General features: G+C 37.0%; 1 protein-coding gene across 8 annotated transcripts in view; it reads right to left on the bottom strand.

Moving 5' to 3' along the window:
• Window positions 1–20,208, bottom strand: part of CCDC171 (coiled-coil domain containing 171) — a 359,296-nt gene that overhangs the window by 165,306 nt on the left and 173,782 nt on the right. For all 8 annotated transcript variants that reach the window (XM_029203361.1, XM_029203357.1, XM_029203362.1 and 5 more), the window contains 2 exons: window positions 7,876–8,380; window positions 6,922–7,038 (listed from right to left, as the gene is read on the bottom strand). In XM_029203361.1, coding sequence (XP_029059194.1) covers window positions 6,922–7,038; window positions 7,876–8,380 — 622 coding nt within the window. The remainder of the gene's footprint in view (window positions 1–6,921; window positions 7,039–7,875; window positions 8,381–20,208) is intronic.

Below are 20,208 nucleotides of genomic sequence, written 5' to 3' on the forward strand. Positions count from 1 at the left end.
TAAGAAAATGGATGAACATTCTACTCATAACCATCTACTCCTGTATTTGTTCAGAGATATTTCAAAGCAAATCAGCACAATTGTTGCTATCTCGAGAAATTCAGTCTGAACAAGTCATATAAAAATGCTCAGCTATCTGTAGGGTTCCTTAGTCCACTCCTATAATGATTGATATCCCAGCCCTTCAGTGGAAGTAACATTCTCCCCTGTTTGAGGTAAATGATCTCTTGCAGGCACACCATTTGGATACCTGGAAGAGGTAATTTATCTCAAGTGGGCAAACACTTTAATGAAAGCAAGAAGGTTGCCACCTGTCCAGTATTTACAGAGAAACATGGAAACTGGGGTCTTTGCCCACTGCCTGTAAATACACCGTCAAAGTTTAAGAAGGCAGCAGTGGCATCTACCTTTAGCAAACACCTCACTTTCTGAGCAATGAATTCAAGCTACCACTATTGAACTTCCAGTTTCACAAAAAGGGATAAACTAATATACAGGTTCCACTGAAATATCAGTGCACAAAAAAGAGATAACACAACATTTATTGGACAATTACATATACAAGGGACTTGGCTGAGAAAGTTACATTTACTCCTAATAACTCTATGAGCTAGGAACCACCCTTAGCCAAATTTTATAGATGGATGAAGAAGGATGAAATGATTTTCCCAATGTCACACACATAGTAAGCACTGGAACCCAGATTCAAATCTAGAATCCAGGTTCTTAATCCATATTCTACTGCATATCCAACATGTTTCATTTTCTCTCCTAGACAATTTTAAAACTTTCTCTCCTAATTAGTTAATAGTATAATTCAGAACTTACTCTAAAAAGATAAGCACCTAACTTTTCAAAAGAGTGATTTACTGATTTTTTTTGAACAATGATAATAGGAGAAGCAATAGTTACTATTTAATATATTAAAAGCTACTACTTGCTATTGCCATACATGTACTAGTTTTCCTGGAGCTAAAAAGAAAAAAGTGAAAATGAATGAGATAATGCCATTTGCAGCAACATGGACGGAGCTAGAGATTATCATGCTAAGCGAAGTAAGTCAGAAAGAGAAAGACAAATACCATACAATATCACTTATATGTAGAATCTAAAATATGATGCAGATGAACTTATTTACAAAATAGAAACAGATTCACAGATATAGAAAACAAACTTATGGTTACCAAAGGGGAAGGGAGGGAGGGATAACTCAGGAGTTTGAGATTAGCAGATACAGATTACTAGAGATAAACTAGGTAAGCAACAAGGTCCTACTGTATAGCACAGGGAACTATATTCAGTATCTTGTAATAAACTATGATGGAAAAGAATATGAAAAAGATTTTATTTATATATATATATATATGAATCACTTTGCTGTACACCAGAAACTAACACAATATTGTAAATAAAAAGAAAAAAGTGACAATGATGCCATCAAGAGGTAGTCCTGACATGTAATATGATTTAAATTTTCAGCAAGTTCTTCAAAAAGACAGAAGGAACAGAGAAGAAAAATCAGAGTTCTAAGAAATATCCTCTTTCATTTCAGAATTTTCACATTTCCTAAATAGACTTTCCCAAGATTTTGCCATTTCAATTTCCCACATGGCTGAAAGAATTAAGATACTATTCATAGTATTAGATGATTCAAGGGACAAGGAATCAATTGCAAATCAAAGCTGAACTGGTATTCTTGATACCTGCCCTATGATGAAAACCTCCTTTTGTAAATTGGTTAAATAGATGAAGGAATGCCCAACTGATATATATTACCCAGACATTACAATCATTCTCTAGAAGATTATTAACAGAAATAGAGAAAAATCCTCAAAAAGTATGATATTTTTTAAACTATTGCTATGATAGTATATCATAAGCAAAGCACAGCATCACTTCTGTGATATTCTTGCTGAAAATGCATAAGCTAAATCTGATCATGAGGAAACAAACAAATCAAAATTAAGGGATATTCTACAAATAATTGGCTTGTAATCTTCAAGGTCACGATGGTCAAGGAAAAACTGAGGAACTCTTCCATACTGAAGAAGACTAAAGAGACATGACTAAATGCAACACATAATTCTAAACCAGATCCTCTTGCTAAAAACGACGTGGTTGGGACAAATAGGGGAAGTTGAATGGAGTCTGAATGGTAGTAATGTATCAATGTTGGTTTCCTGATGTTGATCATTGCACTCTGGTTACACAGAAGAATGTCTTTGAAATACATGCTATAATACGAGGGAGTGATGGGGCATCAAGTAAGCAACCTGCTCTCAGACCATTCAGGAAACAGAATTCTCTGTTGTGAACTACTTGCAACTTTTCCATAAGTTTGAGGGTATTTCGGAATAATTTTTAAATGAAGATATTCAAGAGTATGTAGCCTATGATATCATTTATATCATTTGTTAGTCTGCTAGTGGATGGATGAGTAGATGGCATGAAGGGAGGAAGGAAGGGTGAATGGATAGAGAGAGAAAGAGGGATAAAACAGATTGGAAGAACACATAAGAACACATAAAAATGCTTACATTAACTAGCCCTATATGATGGGAAAATACGTTTGTTTTTGTTTTGTTGTTGTTCTCTGATTTATTTCTTTTCCAAGTTTTCTGAATTGACCTGTTTTCTTGTATAATGGAGGTAGTAGAAGCGGAAGTAATTTGAAAAAAAAGAACAAACAAAAACAATCCTCTCTACTGCAGAAGTTGATTAGCTGATTCATTCCATGCACAAACTCTTCCTTCTCTTTTGTCAATCTCCAGGTAGTCATCTAGGGAGAATCATGTGAATGATTCAGCTCAGGCCAATGAAACAAGCTCAGGCCAGGCCAATGAAACAACAGCAAAAGTCTGCTGGGGAAGCTTTTGGGAAAGCTTTTGCCTTCCTGATATAAAGGGATATATTCAGCAACACATGTCTTCATATTTTTAACAATTTTCTTGAGATATAATTCACACACAATATGACTTACCCATTTAAAGTGTACAAATCCATGGTTTTTAATATAATGCAGTCGTCACCACAAGCAATTTTATAAAATTTTAGTCACCCCCAAAAGAAACTCCATATCTATTAGCAGCCACTTCCCATAACCCCCAACCCCTCCCCAGCCTTAGGCAGCCCCTAATGTATTTTCTGTCTCTAGATTTGCCTAATCTGCATATTCCAAATAAATGGAATAATATGATATGTGATTTCAAATAAATGGAATCATATTATATACAATCTTTTGTGATGTAGCATATGGCTTTCATGGTTCATCCATGTTGTAGCAAGCATCAGTACTTCATTACTCTTTATGGCCCAATTATATTTTATTGTTTGGATATCTGTCCATTACCCATTTATCAGTTGATGGACATTTGAGTTTGCTTCCATTTCTTGACTATGCATTATGCTGCAGTAAACATTCATGCACAAGTTTTTGTACATATGTTTTCATTTCTCTTGGATATATACCTAGAAGGGGAATTGCTTGTTCAAATGATAACTCTATGTTTAATATTTTGAGGAAATGCCACTCTTTCCCAAAGCAGCTATAACATTTTTTATTCTCACCAGCAATGTATGAGTGTCTTCACATTGTGTCCCTCCCTTCTCCTTCCTGCACAAATACAATCCTGATGCCTAAAAGCAGAGTGACCAGCTTAAAACTAGGAGGCATAAACACGAAGATGCTAATGGCTTAGCAGAAAGACATAGTCTGGATTTCTACCTACCTCCAGACTTACTATTTGGGAGGAAAAAAAAAAACCTTATATGAATAAGCTACTCTAAGTGGGGGTCTTCTATTAGGTACAAAGAAAGAAAACCTGTGATGCCCCCAAACATCCAATGTCATTATATTCAGAGGAAGAAATTTCTTCCTGATCTTTATATGTATACTAATTTATAACAGAACCATGTTTTAACAAGTTGGAGCTGTATGAGATGTGTAAATGGTCTTGAAATTTTAAGATAAACTAATGTATTTTCATTTTATTTACTCTAAATTTTTATGAAATTTCTTCATTATTATTCAGTTAATGCAATAAATCTTAATAAAGACCGATATCTGAACTAAGAAAAGTACGTGAAAGAGTAAACAAAGGCATTCTAAGCACTTTACAAATGAACTCATTTAGTCCTCTAAACTCTGAGCTAGGTAAAACTTACTATTCCCACTCTACAAATAAAGAAACTGGGAAACAGAGTTTAAATAACTTGCCCATGTCATGTGGCTAGCATCAGTCAGTATTCAAAGTCAGGCAGAATACCTGCTTAACCCTACACTGTGTTGCCTCCACTGTACAGCAATTTAGCAATTTTAGAACAGAAAATTAATCATTAGTAGTCTAAAAATGTATACAGGTAGGCGTGTGTGTATTCATGTTCATTAATGCTAAATGCTACTTTCATGGTGAGATGGGTGGTAAAGGAACAATATTTTTTAGCACCCACTATGTACCAGATACCGTACAAAATATTCAACAAGCATTATCTCATTATTTCCTCATAACAATGGGGAAGACGATACCATCTTCATTTATGGGAAAAGAGTGTGAGGCCCAGTAACGTTAAGTAACTTGCCCAATTTCACACAACTAATAACTAGCAATGCTGAATATAATATCAAGTCTGTCTTGTTCAAAGCAATGCTCTTTCTACTACACAATAATGATTACCTATTTAGATTTTTCAGACACTTAAACTATAAACTCAACATGACTGTATAAACTGTTATGGCTTTACATTTATTACCCTTATCTGTTGATAATCACTCATAGACTTTGAAAATATTTTCCCACCTTTTCTGCTAAAATATCTAAAATTTCTACTAGGATACATTTAAAATTGAAGACACAATTGCCTAGATAACAATACATTAACCCTTCATCATGTTTTGAAAGAATTATTCTATAAGCCCAGCTAGTCACTGGAGAAGATCCACACTGATCATTTTTGTACTAGTTCAGTAACAATTATCTATCTGCCTGGACCGTATCCTTTTAGGCTTGCCTAAAAATAAGTTTTCCTGAACTTGCTATTTCCTCAAGCTAGAGGCATACCAGATTCTAACATCAAAGACAGCTTGTTCCTAGAGATAGGCAAGCACTTAAAACACCACTCTTGGTCTACCTTCTGCTTCACAGGTCTTACCTACACATATTTTTATCAGGGTCTGAATAAAAATTTTGTCAATATTTTAACTTAAAAATGTTACAAGGGGCTACTTTTAGAAAATGTGCTCAGGGGAAATCGCTGCCTACTTTCATAAATCAACAATCTGATCCCATGGCAATGATCTACCCTTTCCCCCACTACTTCCCAATATGGTTAGAGTAGACAATATATTTTATCCATAAGTCAGACCTGCTAGGCATGGATTTATTTTCTCACCTCTTGAATGTCCCTTCTTCCCATTCTATGCTTATTCCCACCTCTACATCTCTGCTTAAGCTATACCCTGCAGCTGAATGCCAGCTCTCCTCTCTAACTTACTGTCATTCTAGGCCCAACTAAATCACTAGTCCCTGAAGACTTCCCAATACTCATAAGCCCACTTTGAGCTTTACCTTCTGCGTATTCTCACATTTAAAGCCTGTACTTTCTCATCCAATCCTTGATTACATTCTGCCTAAGTTGTTCATGAGTTGTCGCTCTTATTCTTATGACCATTATGTATATTTTCTCGAAGATCGATCAAGTCACATCTTTTTCTTTCATCTCCTCAAGCATATAGCACAGTGATTAAAAAATGCATTAAATAAAGTAATAATATAAATAAGATTATAGCTTAAGAAACCAATCTACTTTTAGGTCCACATACCTGAAAAAATATGACTAACAAAAATCATCTGTTTATTAAACTAAACCCCAAAATTTATTAAGTTCTTTCAAGAATGTTACAATTTTGCTTTGAAGTTATAATACCAACATTCTTAAAATATATTTATTTGCACTTTTATTTCAGACTCCAAACCCAGTATGTTGAGATTTTGCCGATACATTAAAATATGCATATTTCTTACCAACATTTATGGCCACAACCTAAAAATAATCTTTGGATCATAAGTTTTGTACTATAAGAGCCTAGTTTACATGTTTGAAATCACAATACATGATCTATATTTACACAACAGAATTGTCTGAAGAATTAAATTACATCCCAAATTATCATTTCATTAATACTTAGAATATTTCATTACGCAGGCAAGTATTAACAAGTCTACTATACATTTTTTTCTATTAATGTGTCTGAAACGACCATAATTAGTCCAATGACATAGCTTAAGCAGTAGGTAACTGTATGTTACTCTTTAAGTGTGGAGAAATTAGTTTTCATTGAACCTTTCACACAAACATGCCACGCAATCTGAGTCAAGAAAAAATAAACTTGCATTTTAGACCTTTGGAAATCACTGGTTATAGGTGGCTTCACACCTAGTGGAAAGGAGCAGACTATTTAAATTAACTCTATTTAAAATTAAATAGAAAAAATAAAAACATGTTGCCAAATGAGAGAGACAAATTTTCTACTGATTCAGTTATTATTTGGATTTCTAAAGCACATGGCCAGAAACAGAAGAAAGATTAAAACATTTGAAAGAATATTACCAGTAGTACTTAATAAAAAAGCTAATGATGAGTTTTCCATAGGAAAAGCATATCACAAAGGAAAAAAAAAGGTGAATGTATTCACCAAGAAGTGTCATTTAATTTCCCCATAAAGACAAAATTAACATCAAAAATTACATTAATTCACTACTTCATTAAATATAGATTTAGTAATCTCTCTGTACCTGAATAAAAGAAAGATAAAAACAAATACATTTTCTTCCTTGAAGGTTTATTAGAATTTGTACCATAAAGAATTTCTGGACATTTTCTTTTTAAATGTATTTTGCAAGGACATAAAAAGGGCAATCATACCTGTTTTACTAATAGCTTCCTGTAACTCAGCCATAGAACTGATTATTGCAGCAAGAAGGTCAGAACTGGTGAGCCAACTGAGAGTTTGCAAACAACGTAACTGCTCCTTTTGATGTTCTGCAGAAACATAAAAAAATCCATTATGCAATTCTACAAAAATTTATTAAAATCCATTTTAAAATTATGGCAATATTTAGCTATTTAAGAAGTAGATCAAAATTTGTATGTAGAACTTCACCTAGTGCAGAGAAGTCTACAATAGATGTGAGATTTTATTGACTTTATTTACGGTTCAATTTTTCCATATAAGAGAAGTCAAATAATGTATTTGATCATGAAACAAACAGGCATTTTATTAACTCCTCTCTATAGATAATGGTAACTGACATCATAAAAGAAAAGGGAGAAGGAAATTTTATTTAGCTCTACTTACTTAATAGCTTGCTTTTCAAAAGTTAAAAACTGAAATAATTGTTTCCTCAGAATAGTCAAGCATTCAAAAAAGTTAGCTATAAAACTTACATTAGTTTCATTTTCATTCAATTCTTCAACAGATTTTTAACTCTGATCATTTTATACTAATTCAAAGAAAGTGAAAGTAAATTATGCTAATTAATTTTAAATAGGGCAGAGTTTCTGGATTGACTTTATTGAAAAATCGCTGTACAAACTTTTCAATTTACTGTCAAAAGAACATTCAAATATAATAAAGCTAGACAAAGTTGAAATCATATATATTTGCTACTTTCTTTATATTTTAATGTTTATAACAAAAAATTAAAGCCTAATTTATAAATACACACTTATTCATACACACATACATATCTACATATGTATGTACATATGTTACATGATTTGACATTGTAAATGATTTTTTTATGTTTTTGCCCAACATATTCACTTCGTATGTCACTTACATTCGACTCAGATTTTTAAAAGCACAAATTATCTTACTTGGAAATTTATGCTTGTCTTTGGGCTCTCCTATACACACTAACATGCCTATGCCTTCTTTGAAACTCTCCATCCAGGTAAAAAGAGACGCACATGACTGGCCCAAAATCTTGAGTCTGTTTGCTGCCAAAATTGCAATAACACCTTTCCGGAATACACGTATTAATCCTTTGAATGCTTTTTTCTTCATCTTGGCTTCCTCTTGCTTCTTTTCCTCTACAATTGACAAAGCCTGGGCTAGAGTTCTAACTTCCAATTTTAACAACTCAAAGGTGTTGACCTGCTCCTGGAGAAAATCTCTCTGTGTGGATAAGGCAGATGATCGGCTATACAGAGGATATAAGGCACCAGCCATCAATGCGCAGGCCGCCAGCAAGGATGTTTGTTCCCTTTTAGTCTGTGATAACAAGTTTTTGAAATGTGTGTTTTCAACAACCAATTGTTCATGTGACTTCTCAATACGGTTCAACTTTTCCATATTTTTTTCAGCAATTTCTTGAAATTTCTATAAGAAAAGTCAAATAATATATTTGATCATGAAACAGGCATTTTATTAACTCCTCTTTTAAAAAAGAAAAACTTTTGCTGACAACTATTTCTTTTTCTTCAAAAGATCTATGTTCTAAAATATCCAAAAAATACATATGATAGAGCAACAGTGGGCCAAACAGCTTAGAAATGTGCACAGTAATTTTTAAATCCCTTATATGGAAGCTTTACACAAAGTAGAGCATATACATTTAAAAATGCTTTGTAAATTTCCTGTATACTTATGCATAAATACACATATTCAGAAAAAGAAAATTTCTTCTCTTCCATTCCTCAGTAACATGTATTTCCTACTTTTAAACAGAAATCACACCAGCATTAGAGGCTTTTCTATATGTAAAAAGACTTAACTTTTTGTCAAAATAGCAAAGGGTTAAATAAATAATACAATACACAGCATCTGACTATCTGCCATTTACTAGACGAGAGGGGACTGATTCTCAGAGCATACTCTCTTATTTCAGTTTCTTCCTCCCCAAGACAGAAGGCTGTACAAAGTACAGCTCCAGTGCTGGGAGTAAATACTAACTGTGGGCTGGGCCTCAGCAGCTCTCTGGTCCTTTTTTCCTGATCAAGATACTTATAATTCAAAACTTAATATGCAACACACAGAAATTTTAACTGCAGGCACTGGATTTTAATCACTAGAAAATAAACTAGCTCTCCCCATGAAATCTTATACCTAATCATTAAGGAACTGTTGAAATAGAGTAAATTTAGAAGATAACAGATGCCAATTTCTTTTACTGATGCATTTATCATTCGATAAACATTTACTGATTGCTCACTAAATTCCACATGCTAGGAAAACAAATAAATCAATGATTGTGGTATAATGCTGTGATGGAGCTATGCTAGATTGCCAGAGATGCACAAAAGGATGTTTATACCAAATGACGTTGACCGGCTTTTGGAGGAATATGGCAAAGGACAAGTGGGAGTGAGATGTGTAATAGAAAGAACAACAACAAAAAACACTCAACTCCACCAATAAGGAGGCTAGCCAATAGCTACCCTTGTAATAAAACTTAATCTAATCTAGTCCATGGTGATTTAACAGCTTTAGCTGAATCTTTACTTAACCAAATAAGCTGCCCTGGCTTGTCCACGGACTTCGTTCTTTTTAAAACAGGCCAAGGGAGTTCAATTTGAATAAAGGGGTCAGTCAGAGACAGAGAAAAATCATGCTCTATATAAAGTGAAGTAGTATCTTCATTATGAGAGAATCCTTTTGGGGGCATTAAGGAAAATATTTCTCTTTGTATTATTGGTTCAGGTCACACTCCGTCTGAAATTTAACAATGGTCCCTGGGAAAGGTTTACAGTGAGTGTCTGATTCAAGAGTTATCCACGAACAACTAGAACAATCAGAGGCATTTCCAAAATTTACATTGGCAGGAAGACTTCAAAGGTGTTCAGACTTAGAGAAAATCATACAAACTCTTAACTACTCTGCAAGATTTGGGTGTCAAAGCCTACCGTGGACAATGTTGACAGGAAGTAGACAAAAGGATTCAAACTTGTCGAAACACATGGCTGAGGAAAGTAACCCCCGGACCAAAACCAGTCCTGAGGCTAGGGGATGAGGTTCCCAAAGGTGCACGGTGAGTAGAAGGAGGCACTCAGAAGTATAACCCTGAATACAAACGAGTAAAGGAAGTATACAAGAGGCCACTCTCTGATGGATTCAACTTCTTGAATGCTTTCCCTTGGGCAGGAGGGAAATTGGACTTAGTCTTGGTTTTAAATGTTTCTCTGTTATACTTTAATTTCCTTTATTTACTCCAACTATTCTCTGAAGTCTGGTCCAGCCGTACCTGTGGTGGTACTGTGAGAAATAAAGGAATGGGGAAATAAGGGAATTGTAGCTTGCTCCAACCACATCTCTACTGATAGCCAAGTTGTGGCAGCAGTAGTTTATCAATGGGCCTGTGCCCCAGAGCTCCATATAAAGACCACTAGTAAAGGTCATGGTGTTCCACTGGGAGCAGCTGGAAGATGGAAGAAACTCTGAGAGCCAAGTAGACGGCTTAGAAGCAGACGTACAACAGCCTTTATGAAAAGGGAAAACTGACACAAGTTACAGCTAGAAAAAGCAGGAAGACTAGCATATAGCAAAGGAAGAGCCAGAAAATAGAGTAATGTGTTCTAAGGAAGTATAAATAATTCAGAATGTCTGAAGAGGAAAATGATGGAAATTTGAGAAGTCTGTAGATAATAAATGATTAAGCTAAAGAATTTAAACTTTACCCAGAAAGCTATGAGAAACCATAAAAACTTGGGACAGTTGCTAAGCTTTAGTAAATGGATGGGAAAATTGGAAACATTAATAAAGACTGCCTGGGATAGCAGCAGAGTTGCAGGGAGTAGAGGGAGCAAATGGAAATTACAAAGTTTAATTCCATATTCTCTCCAAAATCAACTCCACCAGTTCATTTAGAGAAAAAAAGGAAAATTATAGAAAATCTAGGATAAAAGAGATGCACTGGTCATGCCTAAGTAATGGAAATAAAAATGAACCTAATCAGGGTGGACCTGAGCGTCCTGAGGGGAAACGGCGAAAAGGAGGCGCGGGGTCCGGCTGGAGCGTCAGCGTCCCTCCTCCTGACTGCGGGGAAAGCAGCTTAAAACTCATCCCTAGGCTCTCAAGCCCCTTATTCAGCCAAGTCCCTCTGAGCTCCTTCCTCCCTGGGCTAAAGTACCAGGGGGGACGGGACAGGGGAGGGGACTGGCACAGGTAATGGGGAACATCAAAAGATGATTGTTAACTAAGGAAAACCAGCTATCCCAAGATCACTCATCCTGGGTTAAGCCAGCTGCCATGTCATGAGGACACTCAAGCAGCCCTAAGGAGAGATCCATGTGGGAAGGAACTGAGGCCGCCTACCTACAACCACAAGTTGCCAGGTTGCCACCTGCTAAAGAAGAGGATACGTCACCAATACCTGCCATTGGAATTTCTCCCCGGGCACAGTCTGCACAACAGTAGTTCTCCTTGCTTCTGTGTCTGCCCTTTGGAGGATGAGGCTATCTAAGAGTCTTGTGCAGAGGACCTTCAAGATGGCAGAAGAGTAAGACGTGGAGATCACCTTTCTCCCCACAAATACATCAGAAATACATCTACATGCGGAACAACTCCTACAGAACACCTACTGAACGCTGGCAGAAGACCTCAGACCTCCCAAAAGGCAAGAAACTCCCCACGTACATGGGTAGGGCAAAAGAAAAAGGAATAAACAGAGACAAAAGGATAGGGACGGGACCTGCACCAGTGGGAGGGAGCTGTGAAGGAGGAAAGGTTTCCACACACTAGGAAGCCCCTTCGCGGGCGGAGACTGCGGGGGGCGGAGCGGGGGATGCTTCGGAGCCGTGGAGGAGAGCACAGCAACAGGGGTGCAGAGGGCAAAGCGGAGAGATTCCCACACAGAGGATCGGTGCCGACCAGCACTCACCAGCCCGAGAGGCTTGTCTGCTCACCCACCGGGGCGGGCGGGACTGCGAGCTGAGGCTCCGGCTTCCATCGGATCCCAGGGAGAGGACTGGGGTTGGCGGTCCTGAAGGACCTTCACAGCCTGAAGGAGGCTAGCGCGCCACAGCTAGCCGGGAGGGAGTCCGGGAAAAAGTCTGGAGCTGCCGAAGAGGCAAGAGACTTTTTCTTCCCTCTCTGTTTCCTGGTGCGCGAGGAGAGGGGATTAAGAGCGCTGCTTAAAGGAGCTCCAGAGACCGGCGCGAGCCGCGGCTATCAGCGCGGACCCCAGGGACGCCCATGAGACGCTAAGGCTGTTGCTGCCGCCACCAAGAAGCCTGTGAGCAAGCACAGGTCACTCTCCACACCTCCACTCCCGGGAGCCTGTGCAGCCTGCCACTTCCAGGGTCCCGTGATCCAGGGACAACTCCCCCGGGAAAACACACGGCGAGCCTCAGGCTGGTGCAACGTCACGCCACAGGCTCACCCCGCATCCGTACCCCTCCCTCCCCCCGGCCTGAGTGAGCCACAGCCCCCGAACCAGCGGCTCCTTTAACCCCGTCCTGTATGAGAGAAAAACAGACGCCCTCAAGCGACCTACACGAAGAGTGGGGCCAAATCCAAAGCTGAGCCCCTGGGAGCTGTGCGAACAAAGAAGAGAAAGGGAAATCTCTCCCAGCAGCCTCAGGAGCAGCGGATTAAATCTCCACAATCAGCTTGATGTACCCTGCAGCTGTGGAATACCTGAATAGACAATGAATTATCCCAAACTGAGGAGGTGGACTTTGGGAACAACAATATATATATATTTTTTCCCTTTTTCTCTTTTTGTGAGTGTATATGTGTATGCTTCTGTGTGTGATTTTGTCTGTATAGCTTTGCTTTTACCATTTTTCCTAGGGTTCTGTCTCTCCAGGTTTTTTTGTTTGTTTTTTTTTAGTATAGTTTTTAGCACTTGTTATCATTCGTGGATTTCTTTTCTGATTTGGTTGCTGTCTTCTTTCTTTCCTTTTTTAATACTTAAAAATTTTTTTTAATAATTATTTTTTATTTTTTATCTTAATAACATTATTTTATTTTATCTTCTTCTTTCTTTCTTTCTTTCTTTCTTTCTTTTTTTTCTCCCCTTTAATCTGAGCCGTGTGGATGACAGGCCCTTGGTGCCCCAGACAGGCATCAGGGCTGTGCCTCTGAGGTGGGAGGGCCAAGTTCAGGACACAGGTCCACAACAGACCTCCCAGCTCCATGTAATATTAAACGGCGAAAATCTCCCAGAAATCTCCATCTCAATGCCAAGACCCAGCTCCACTCAACAATCAGCAAGCTACAGTGCTGGACACCCTATGCCAAACAACTAGCAAGACAGGAACACAACCCCATCCATTAGCAGACAGGCTGCCTAAAATCATAATAAGGCCACAGACACCCCAAAACACACCACCAGACGTGGACCTGACACCAGAAAGACAAGATGCAGCCTCATCCACCAGAACACAGGCACTAGTCCCCTCCACCAGGAAGCCTACACAACCCATTAAACCAGCCTTAGCCACTGGGGACAGACACCAAAAACAACGAGAACTACGAACCTGCAGCCTGAGAAAAGGAGACCCCGAACACAGTAAGCTAAGCAAAATGAGAAAAAAGAGAAACACACAGCAGATGAAGGAGCAAGGCAAAAACCCACCAGACCTAACAAACGAAGAAGAAATAGGCAGTCTACGTGCAAAAGAATTCAGAATAATGATAGTAAAGATGATCCAAAATCTTGGAAATAGAATGGAGAGCATACAAGGAACATTTAACAAGGACCTAGAAGAACTAAAGGGCAAACAAACAGTGATGAACAACACAATAAATGAAATTAAAAATTCTCTAGAAGGGAACAATAGCAGAATAACTGAGGCTGAAGAATGGATAAGTGATCTGGAAGATAAAATAGTGGAAATAACTACTGCAGAACAGAAAAAAGAATGACAAGAATTGAGGACAGTCTTAGAGACCTCTGGGACAACACTAAACACACCAACATTCGAATTATAGGTGTCCCAGAAGAAGAAGAGAAAAAGAAAGGGACTGAGAAAATATTTGAAGAGATTATAGTTGAAAACTTCCCTAATATGGGAAAGGAAATAGTTAATCAAGTCCAGGAAGCACAGACAGTCCCATACAGGATAAACCCAAGGAGAAACACGCCAAGACACATATTAATCAAACTATCAAAAATTAAATACAAAGAAAAAATATTAGAAGCAGCAAGGGAAAAACAACAAAAAACACACAAGGTAATCCCCATAAGGTTTACAGCTAAACATTCAGCAGAAACTCTGCAAGCCAGAAGGGAGTGGCAGGACATATTTAAAGTGATGAAGGAGAAAAACCTACAACCAAGATTACTCTACCCAGCAAGGATCTCATTCAGATTTGACAGAGAAATTAAAACCTTTACAGACAAGCAAAAGTTAAGAGAATTCAGCACCGCCAAACCAGCTTTACAACAAATGCTAAGGGGACTTCTCCAGGCAGGAAACACAAGAGAAGGAAAAGACCTACGATACCAAACACAAAAAAATTAAGATAATGGTAATATGAACATACATATGGATAATTACCTTAAATGTAAATGGATTAAATGCTCCAACCAAAAGACATAGACTGGCTGAATGGATACAAAAACAAGACCCATATATATGCTGTCTACAAGAGACCCACTTCAGACCTAGGGACACATACAGACTGAAAGTGAGGGGATGGAAAAAGATAATCCATGCAAATGGAAATCAAAACAAAGCTGGAGTAGCAATTCTCATATCAGACAAAAGAGACTTTAAAACAAAGAATAATACAAGAGACAAAGAAGGACACTACAGAATGATCAAGGGATCAATCCAAAAAGAAGATATAAAAACTGTAAATATTTATGCACCCAACATAGGAGCACCACAATACATAAGGCAAATACTAACAGCCATAAAAGGGGAAATCCACAGTAACACAAACATAGTAGAGGACATTAACACCCCACTTTCATCAATGGACAGATCATCCAAAATGAAAATAAATAAGGAAACACAAGCTTTAAATGATATTTTAAACAAAATGGACTTAATTGATATTTATAGGACATTCCATCCAAAACAACAGAATACACATTTTTCTCAAGTGCTCATGGAACATTCTCCAGGATAGATCATATCTTGGGTCACAAATCAAGCCTTGGTAAATTTAATAACTTGAAATAGTATCAAGTATCTTTTCTGACCACAACGCTATGAGACTACATATCAATTACAGGTAAAAAACTGTAAAAAATACAAACACATGGAGGCTAAACAATACACTACTTAATAACCAAGATATCACAGAGGAAATCAAAAAATACCTAGAAACAAATGACAATGAAAACATGATGACCCAAACCTATGGGATGCAGCAAAAGCAGATCTAAGAGGGAAGTTTATAGCAATACAATCCTACCTTAAGAAACAAGAAACACCTCAAGTAAACAAACTAACCTTACACCTAAAGCAATTAGAGAAAGAAGAACAAAAAAAACCCAAAGTTAGCAGAAGGAAAGAAATAATAAAGATCAGATCAGAAATAAAGGAAAAAGAAATGAAGGAAATGACAGCAAAGATCAATAAAACTAAAAGCTGGTTCATTGAAAAGATAAACAAAATTGATAAACCATTAGCCAGACTCATCAAGAAAAAAAGGGAGAAGACTCAAATCAATAGAATTAGAAATGAAAAAGGAGAAGTAACAACCGACACTGCAGAAATACAAAGGATCATGAGAGATTACTACAAGCAACTATATGCCAGTAAATTGGACAACTTGGAAGAAATGGACAAATTCTTAGAAATGCACAACCTGCCAACACTGAATCAGGAAGAAACAGAAAATATGAACAGACCAATCACAAGCACTGAAACTGAAACTGTGATTAAAAATCTTCCAACAAACAAAAGCCCAGGACCAGGTGGCTTCACAGGTGAATTCTATCAAACATTTAGAGAAGATAACACCTATGCTTCTCAAACTCTTACAAAATATAGCAGAGGGAGGAACACTCCCAAACTCATTCTACGAGGTCACCATCACCCTGATACCAAAAACAGACAAAGATGTCACAAAGAAAGAAAACTACAGGCCAACATCTCTGATGAAGATAGATGCAAAATTCCTCAACAAAAGACTAGCAAACAGAATTCAACAGCACATTATAAGGATCATAAACCATGATCAAGTGGGGTTTATCCCAGGGATTCAAGGATTCTTCAATATACGCAAATCAATCAATGTGAAAACACCACATTAACCAATTGAAGGAGAAAAACCATATGATCATCCCAGTAGATGCAGAGAAAGCTTTGGACAAAATTCAACACCCGATTATGATAAAAACCCACCAGAAAGTTGGCACAAAGGGAACTTACCTCAACATAATAAAGGCCATATATGACAAACCCACAGCCAACAATGTCCTTAATGATGAAAAACCGAAAGCATTTCCACTAAGACCAGGAACAAGACAAGGTTGCCCACTCTCACCACTATTATTCAACAATAGTTTTGGAAGTTTTAGCCACAGCAACCAGAAAAGAAAAAGAAATAAAAGGAATCCAAATCAGAAAAGAAGAAGTAAAGCTGTCAATGTTTTCAGATGACATGATACTATACATAGAGAATCCTAAGGATGCTAGAGTTAATCAATGAATTTGGTAAAGTAGCAGGATACAAAATTAATGCACAGAAATCTCTTGCATTCCTATACACTAATGATGAAAAATCTGACAGTGAAATTAAGAAAATTCTCCCATTTACCACTGCAACAAAAAGAAAAAAGTATCTAGGAATAAACCTACCTAAGAGGACAAAAGATGTTTATGCAGAAAATTATGACACTGATGAAAGAAATTAAAGATGATACAAATAGACGGAGAGATATACCATGTTCTTGGATTGGAACAATCAACATTGTGAAAATGACTATACTACCAAAAGCAATCTACAGATTCAATGCAATCCCTGTCAAACTACCAATGGTATTTTTCACAGAACTAGAACAAAAAATTTCACAATTTGTATGGAAACACAAAAGACCCCAAATAGCCAAAGCAATCTTGATAAAGAAAAATGGAGCTGGAGGAATCAGGCTCCCTGACTTCAAACTATACTACAAAGCTACAGTAAACAAGACAGTATGGTACTGGCACAAAAACAGAAATATAGATCAATGGAACCGGATAGAAAGCCCAGAGATAAACCCACACACATATGGTCACCTTATCTTTGATAAAGGAGGCAAGAATATACAGTGGAGAAAAGCCACCCTCTTCAATAAGTGGTCCTGGAAAAACTGGACAGCCACATGTAAAAGAATGGAATTAGAACACTCCCTAACGCCATATACAAAAATAAACTCCAAATGGATTAAAGACCTAAATGTAAGGCCAGACACTACCAAACTCTTAGAGGAAAACATAGGCAGAACACTCTATGACATAAATCACAGCAAGATCCTTTTTGATCCACCTCCTAGAGAAATGGAAATAAAAACAAAAATAAACAAATGGGACCTAATGATACTTAAAAGCTTTTGCACAGCAAAGGGAATGATAAACAAGACAAAAGGACAACCCTCAGAATGAGAGAAAATATTTGCAAATGAAGCAACTGACAAGGATTAATCTCCAAAATTTACAAGCAGCTCATGCAGCTCAATATCAAAAAAACAAACAACCCAATCCAAAAATGGGCAGAAGACCTAAATAGACATTTCACCAAAGAAGACATAAAGATTGCCAGCAAACACATGAAAGAATGCTCAACATCATTAATCGTTAGGGAAATGCAAATCAAAACTACAATGAGATATCATCTCACACTGGTCAGAATGGCCATCATCAAAAAATCTACAAACAATAAATGCTGGAGAGGGTGTGGAGAAAAGGGAACCCTCTTGCACTTTTGGTGGGAATGTAAACTGATACAGCCACTAAGGAGGACAGTATGGAGGTTCCTTAAAAAACTAAAAATAGAACTACCATATGACCCAGCAATACCACTACTGGGCATATACCCTGAGAAAACCATAATTCATAAAGAGTCAGGTACCACATTGTTCATTGCAGCTCTATTTACAATAGCCAGGACATGGAAGCAACCTAAGTGTCCATCAACAGATGAATCGATAAAGAAGATGTGGTACATATATACAATGGAATATTACTCAGGCATAAAAAGAAACGAAATTGAGTTATTTGTAGTGAGGTGGATGGACCTAGTCTGTCATACAGAGTGAAGTAAGTCAGAAAGAGAAAAACAAATACCATATGCTAACACATAGGTATGGCATCTAAAAATAAAGATCATGAAGAACCTAGGGGCAAGTCGGGAATAAAGACACAGACTACTAGAGAATGGACTTGAGGATACGGAGAGGGGGAAGGGTAAGCTGGGACAAAGAGAGAGTGGCATGGACATATATATACTACCAAACGTAAAACAGATAGCTAGTGGGAAGCAGCTGCATAGCACAGGAAGATCAGCTTGGTGCCTTGTGACTACCTAGAGGGGTGGGATAGGGAGGGTGGGAGGGAGGGTGACACAAGAGGGAAGAGATATGGGGACATAGGTATATGTATAACTGATTCACTTTGTTATAAAGCAGAAATTAACACACCATTGTAAAGCAGTTATACTCCAAAAAAGATGTTAAAAAGAAAAAAAATGAACCTAATCATTCGGGTTCTAGGTGGCTGCCTATTCACACTTTTACAGATATCAAAGTCTCAGGCAGAAGTCGGTTTTTAACAAATATCACTTTTTTGACCAAAAAAAAAAAACTGGAAAAATATATATATTCTAATGTTATTTTAAATATTTCAAAAAAATTCAGTCACTGGTCAAAATCAAATGGATTGTGGAAGGAGAGATAAAAGTAAAGTAAACCTATTGCAAAAAGATTTAATTTTACTGCATGATAGATTCCTCTACTCTATACAGCTGTTCCACTTCCACAGAGCACCAGGTTAAAGTTAACGCATTGCAGAGAGACAGCCAGAAACAGATAGTCCTGGGATGAGGATAAGAGAGTAATTAAAACATGGCTAGAAATGGATAAAAATCAGGAATATATTACAAAAAATACCCTACTTCTCTATATATAGAGGAAAAACAGGAGCACACTGGAATTTTTGGAAAACAGAATTGAGATTCTTGACTTACACAGCCAGTTTTCATTTTAGGCTACCTGGTAAAAGCAGTAGTGATGTAATAAAGCAATTTTAAAGATCCTCATGTCATTTTATGGCTCCCAAATTTTGATAATTTGTACTGATTATTTATTTTAAAGTGCTAGTTAATATTAATTACTACCACTATGAATGATTTCATGAGACTCATCATATAATTTGTATTGTAAGAAGGAGATGCTATTCACAAATTGCTAAAAGAATAAAAATAAGACTATGTATGAAGTGGTAAATTCTACCAAATATTCAAAAATGATTCAATACCTATCATTCTCAAAATCTTCCAAAAAATTGAAGAGGAGAGAACACTTGCTAATGCATTTTATAAGGCCAACATTATCTTGATACCAAACCCAGACAAGCACAAGACAAAAAAATAAAATTATATGCCAATACCTTTAATGAACATAAACGGAAAAATCCTCAACAAAATAGTAGCAATTTTGAATTCCCTGGTGGTCCAGTGGTTAGGACTCCAAGGTTTTATTGCCGAGGGCCCGGGTTCAATCCCTGGTTGGGGAACTAAGATCCCACAAGCCACACAGCATGGCCAAAAAAAAAATTAGCAAACCAAATACAACAGTACATTAAAAGGATCATACACCATGATAGTGGGATTTATTCCAGGAATGCAAGGATTGTTCAGTATCTGCAAATCAATCAACATGATATACCACATTAACAAAACAAAGGATAAAAATCACATGATTATCTTAACAGATGCAGAAAAAGCATCTGACAAGATTCAACACCTATTTATAATAAAAGCTCTCAATAAAATGGGTATAGAAGTAAGGTACCGTAACATAAGAAAGGCTATTTATGACAAACCCACTAGCATCATACTCAATGATGAAAAATTAAAAGCTATCCCTCTAAGATCAGGAACAAGACAAGGATGCCCACTCTCACCACTCATATTCTACTTGGTATTAGAAGTCCTAGCCAGAGCAATTAGGCATGAAAAAGAAATAAAAGACACCCAAATTGGAAAAGGAGAAGTAAAACTGTCCCTATCTGCTGATGATAGTATTTTATATATAGAAAATCCTAAAGTTG

This window comes from Monodon monoceros, unplaced genomic scaffold (assembly GCF_005190385.1).
Source record: "Monodon monoceros isolate NGI ecotype Baffin Bay Population unplaced genomic scaffold, NGI_Narwhal_1 Super_Scaffold_5, whole genome shotgun sequence".
In the NCBI taxonomy this organism is placed as follows: Eukaryota; Metazoa; Chordata; class Mammalia; order Artiodactyla; family Monodontidae; genus Monodon; species Monodon monoceros.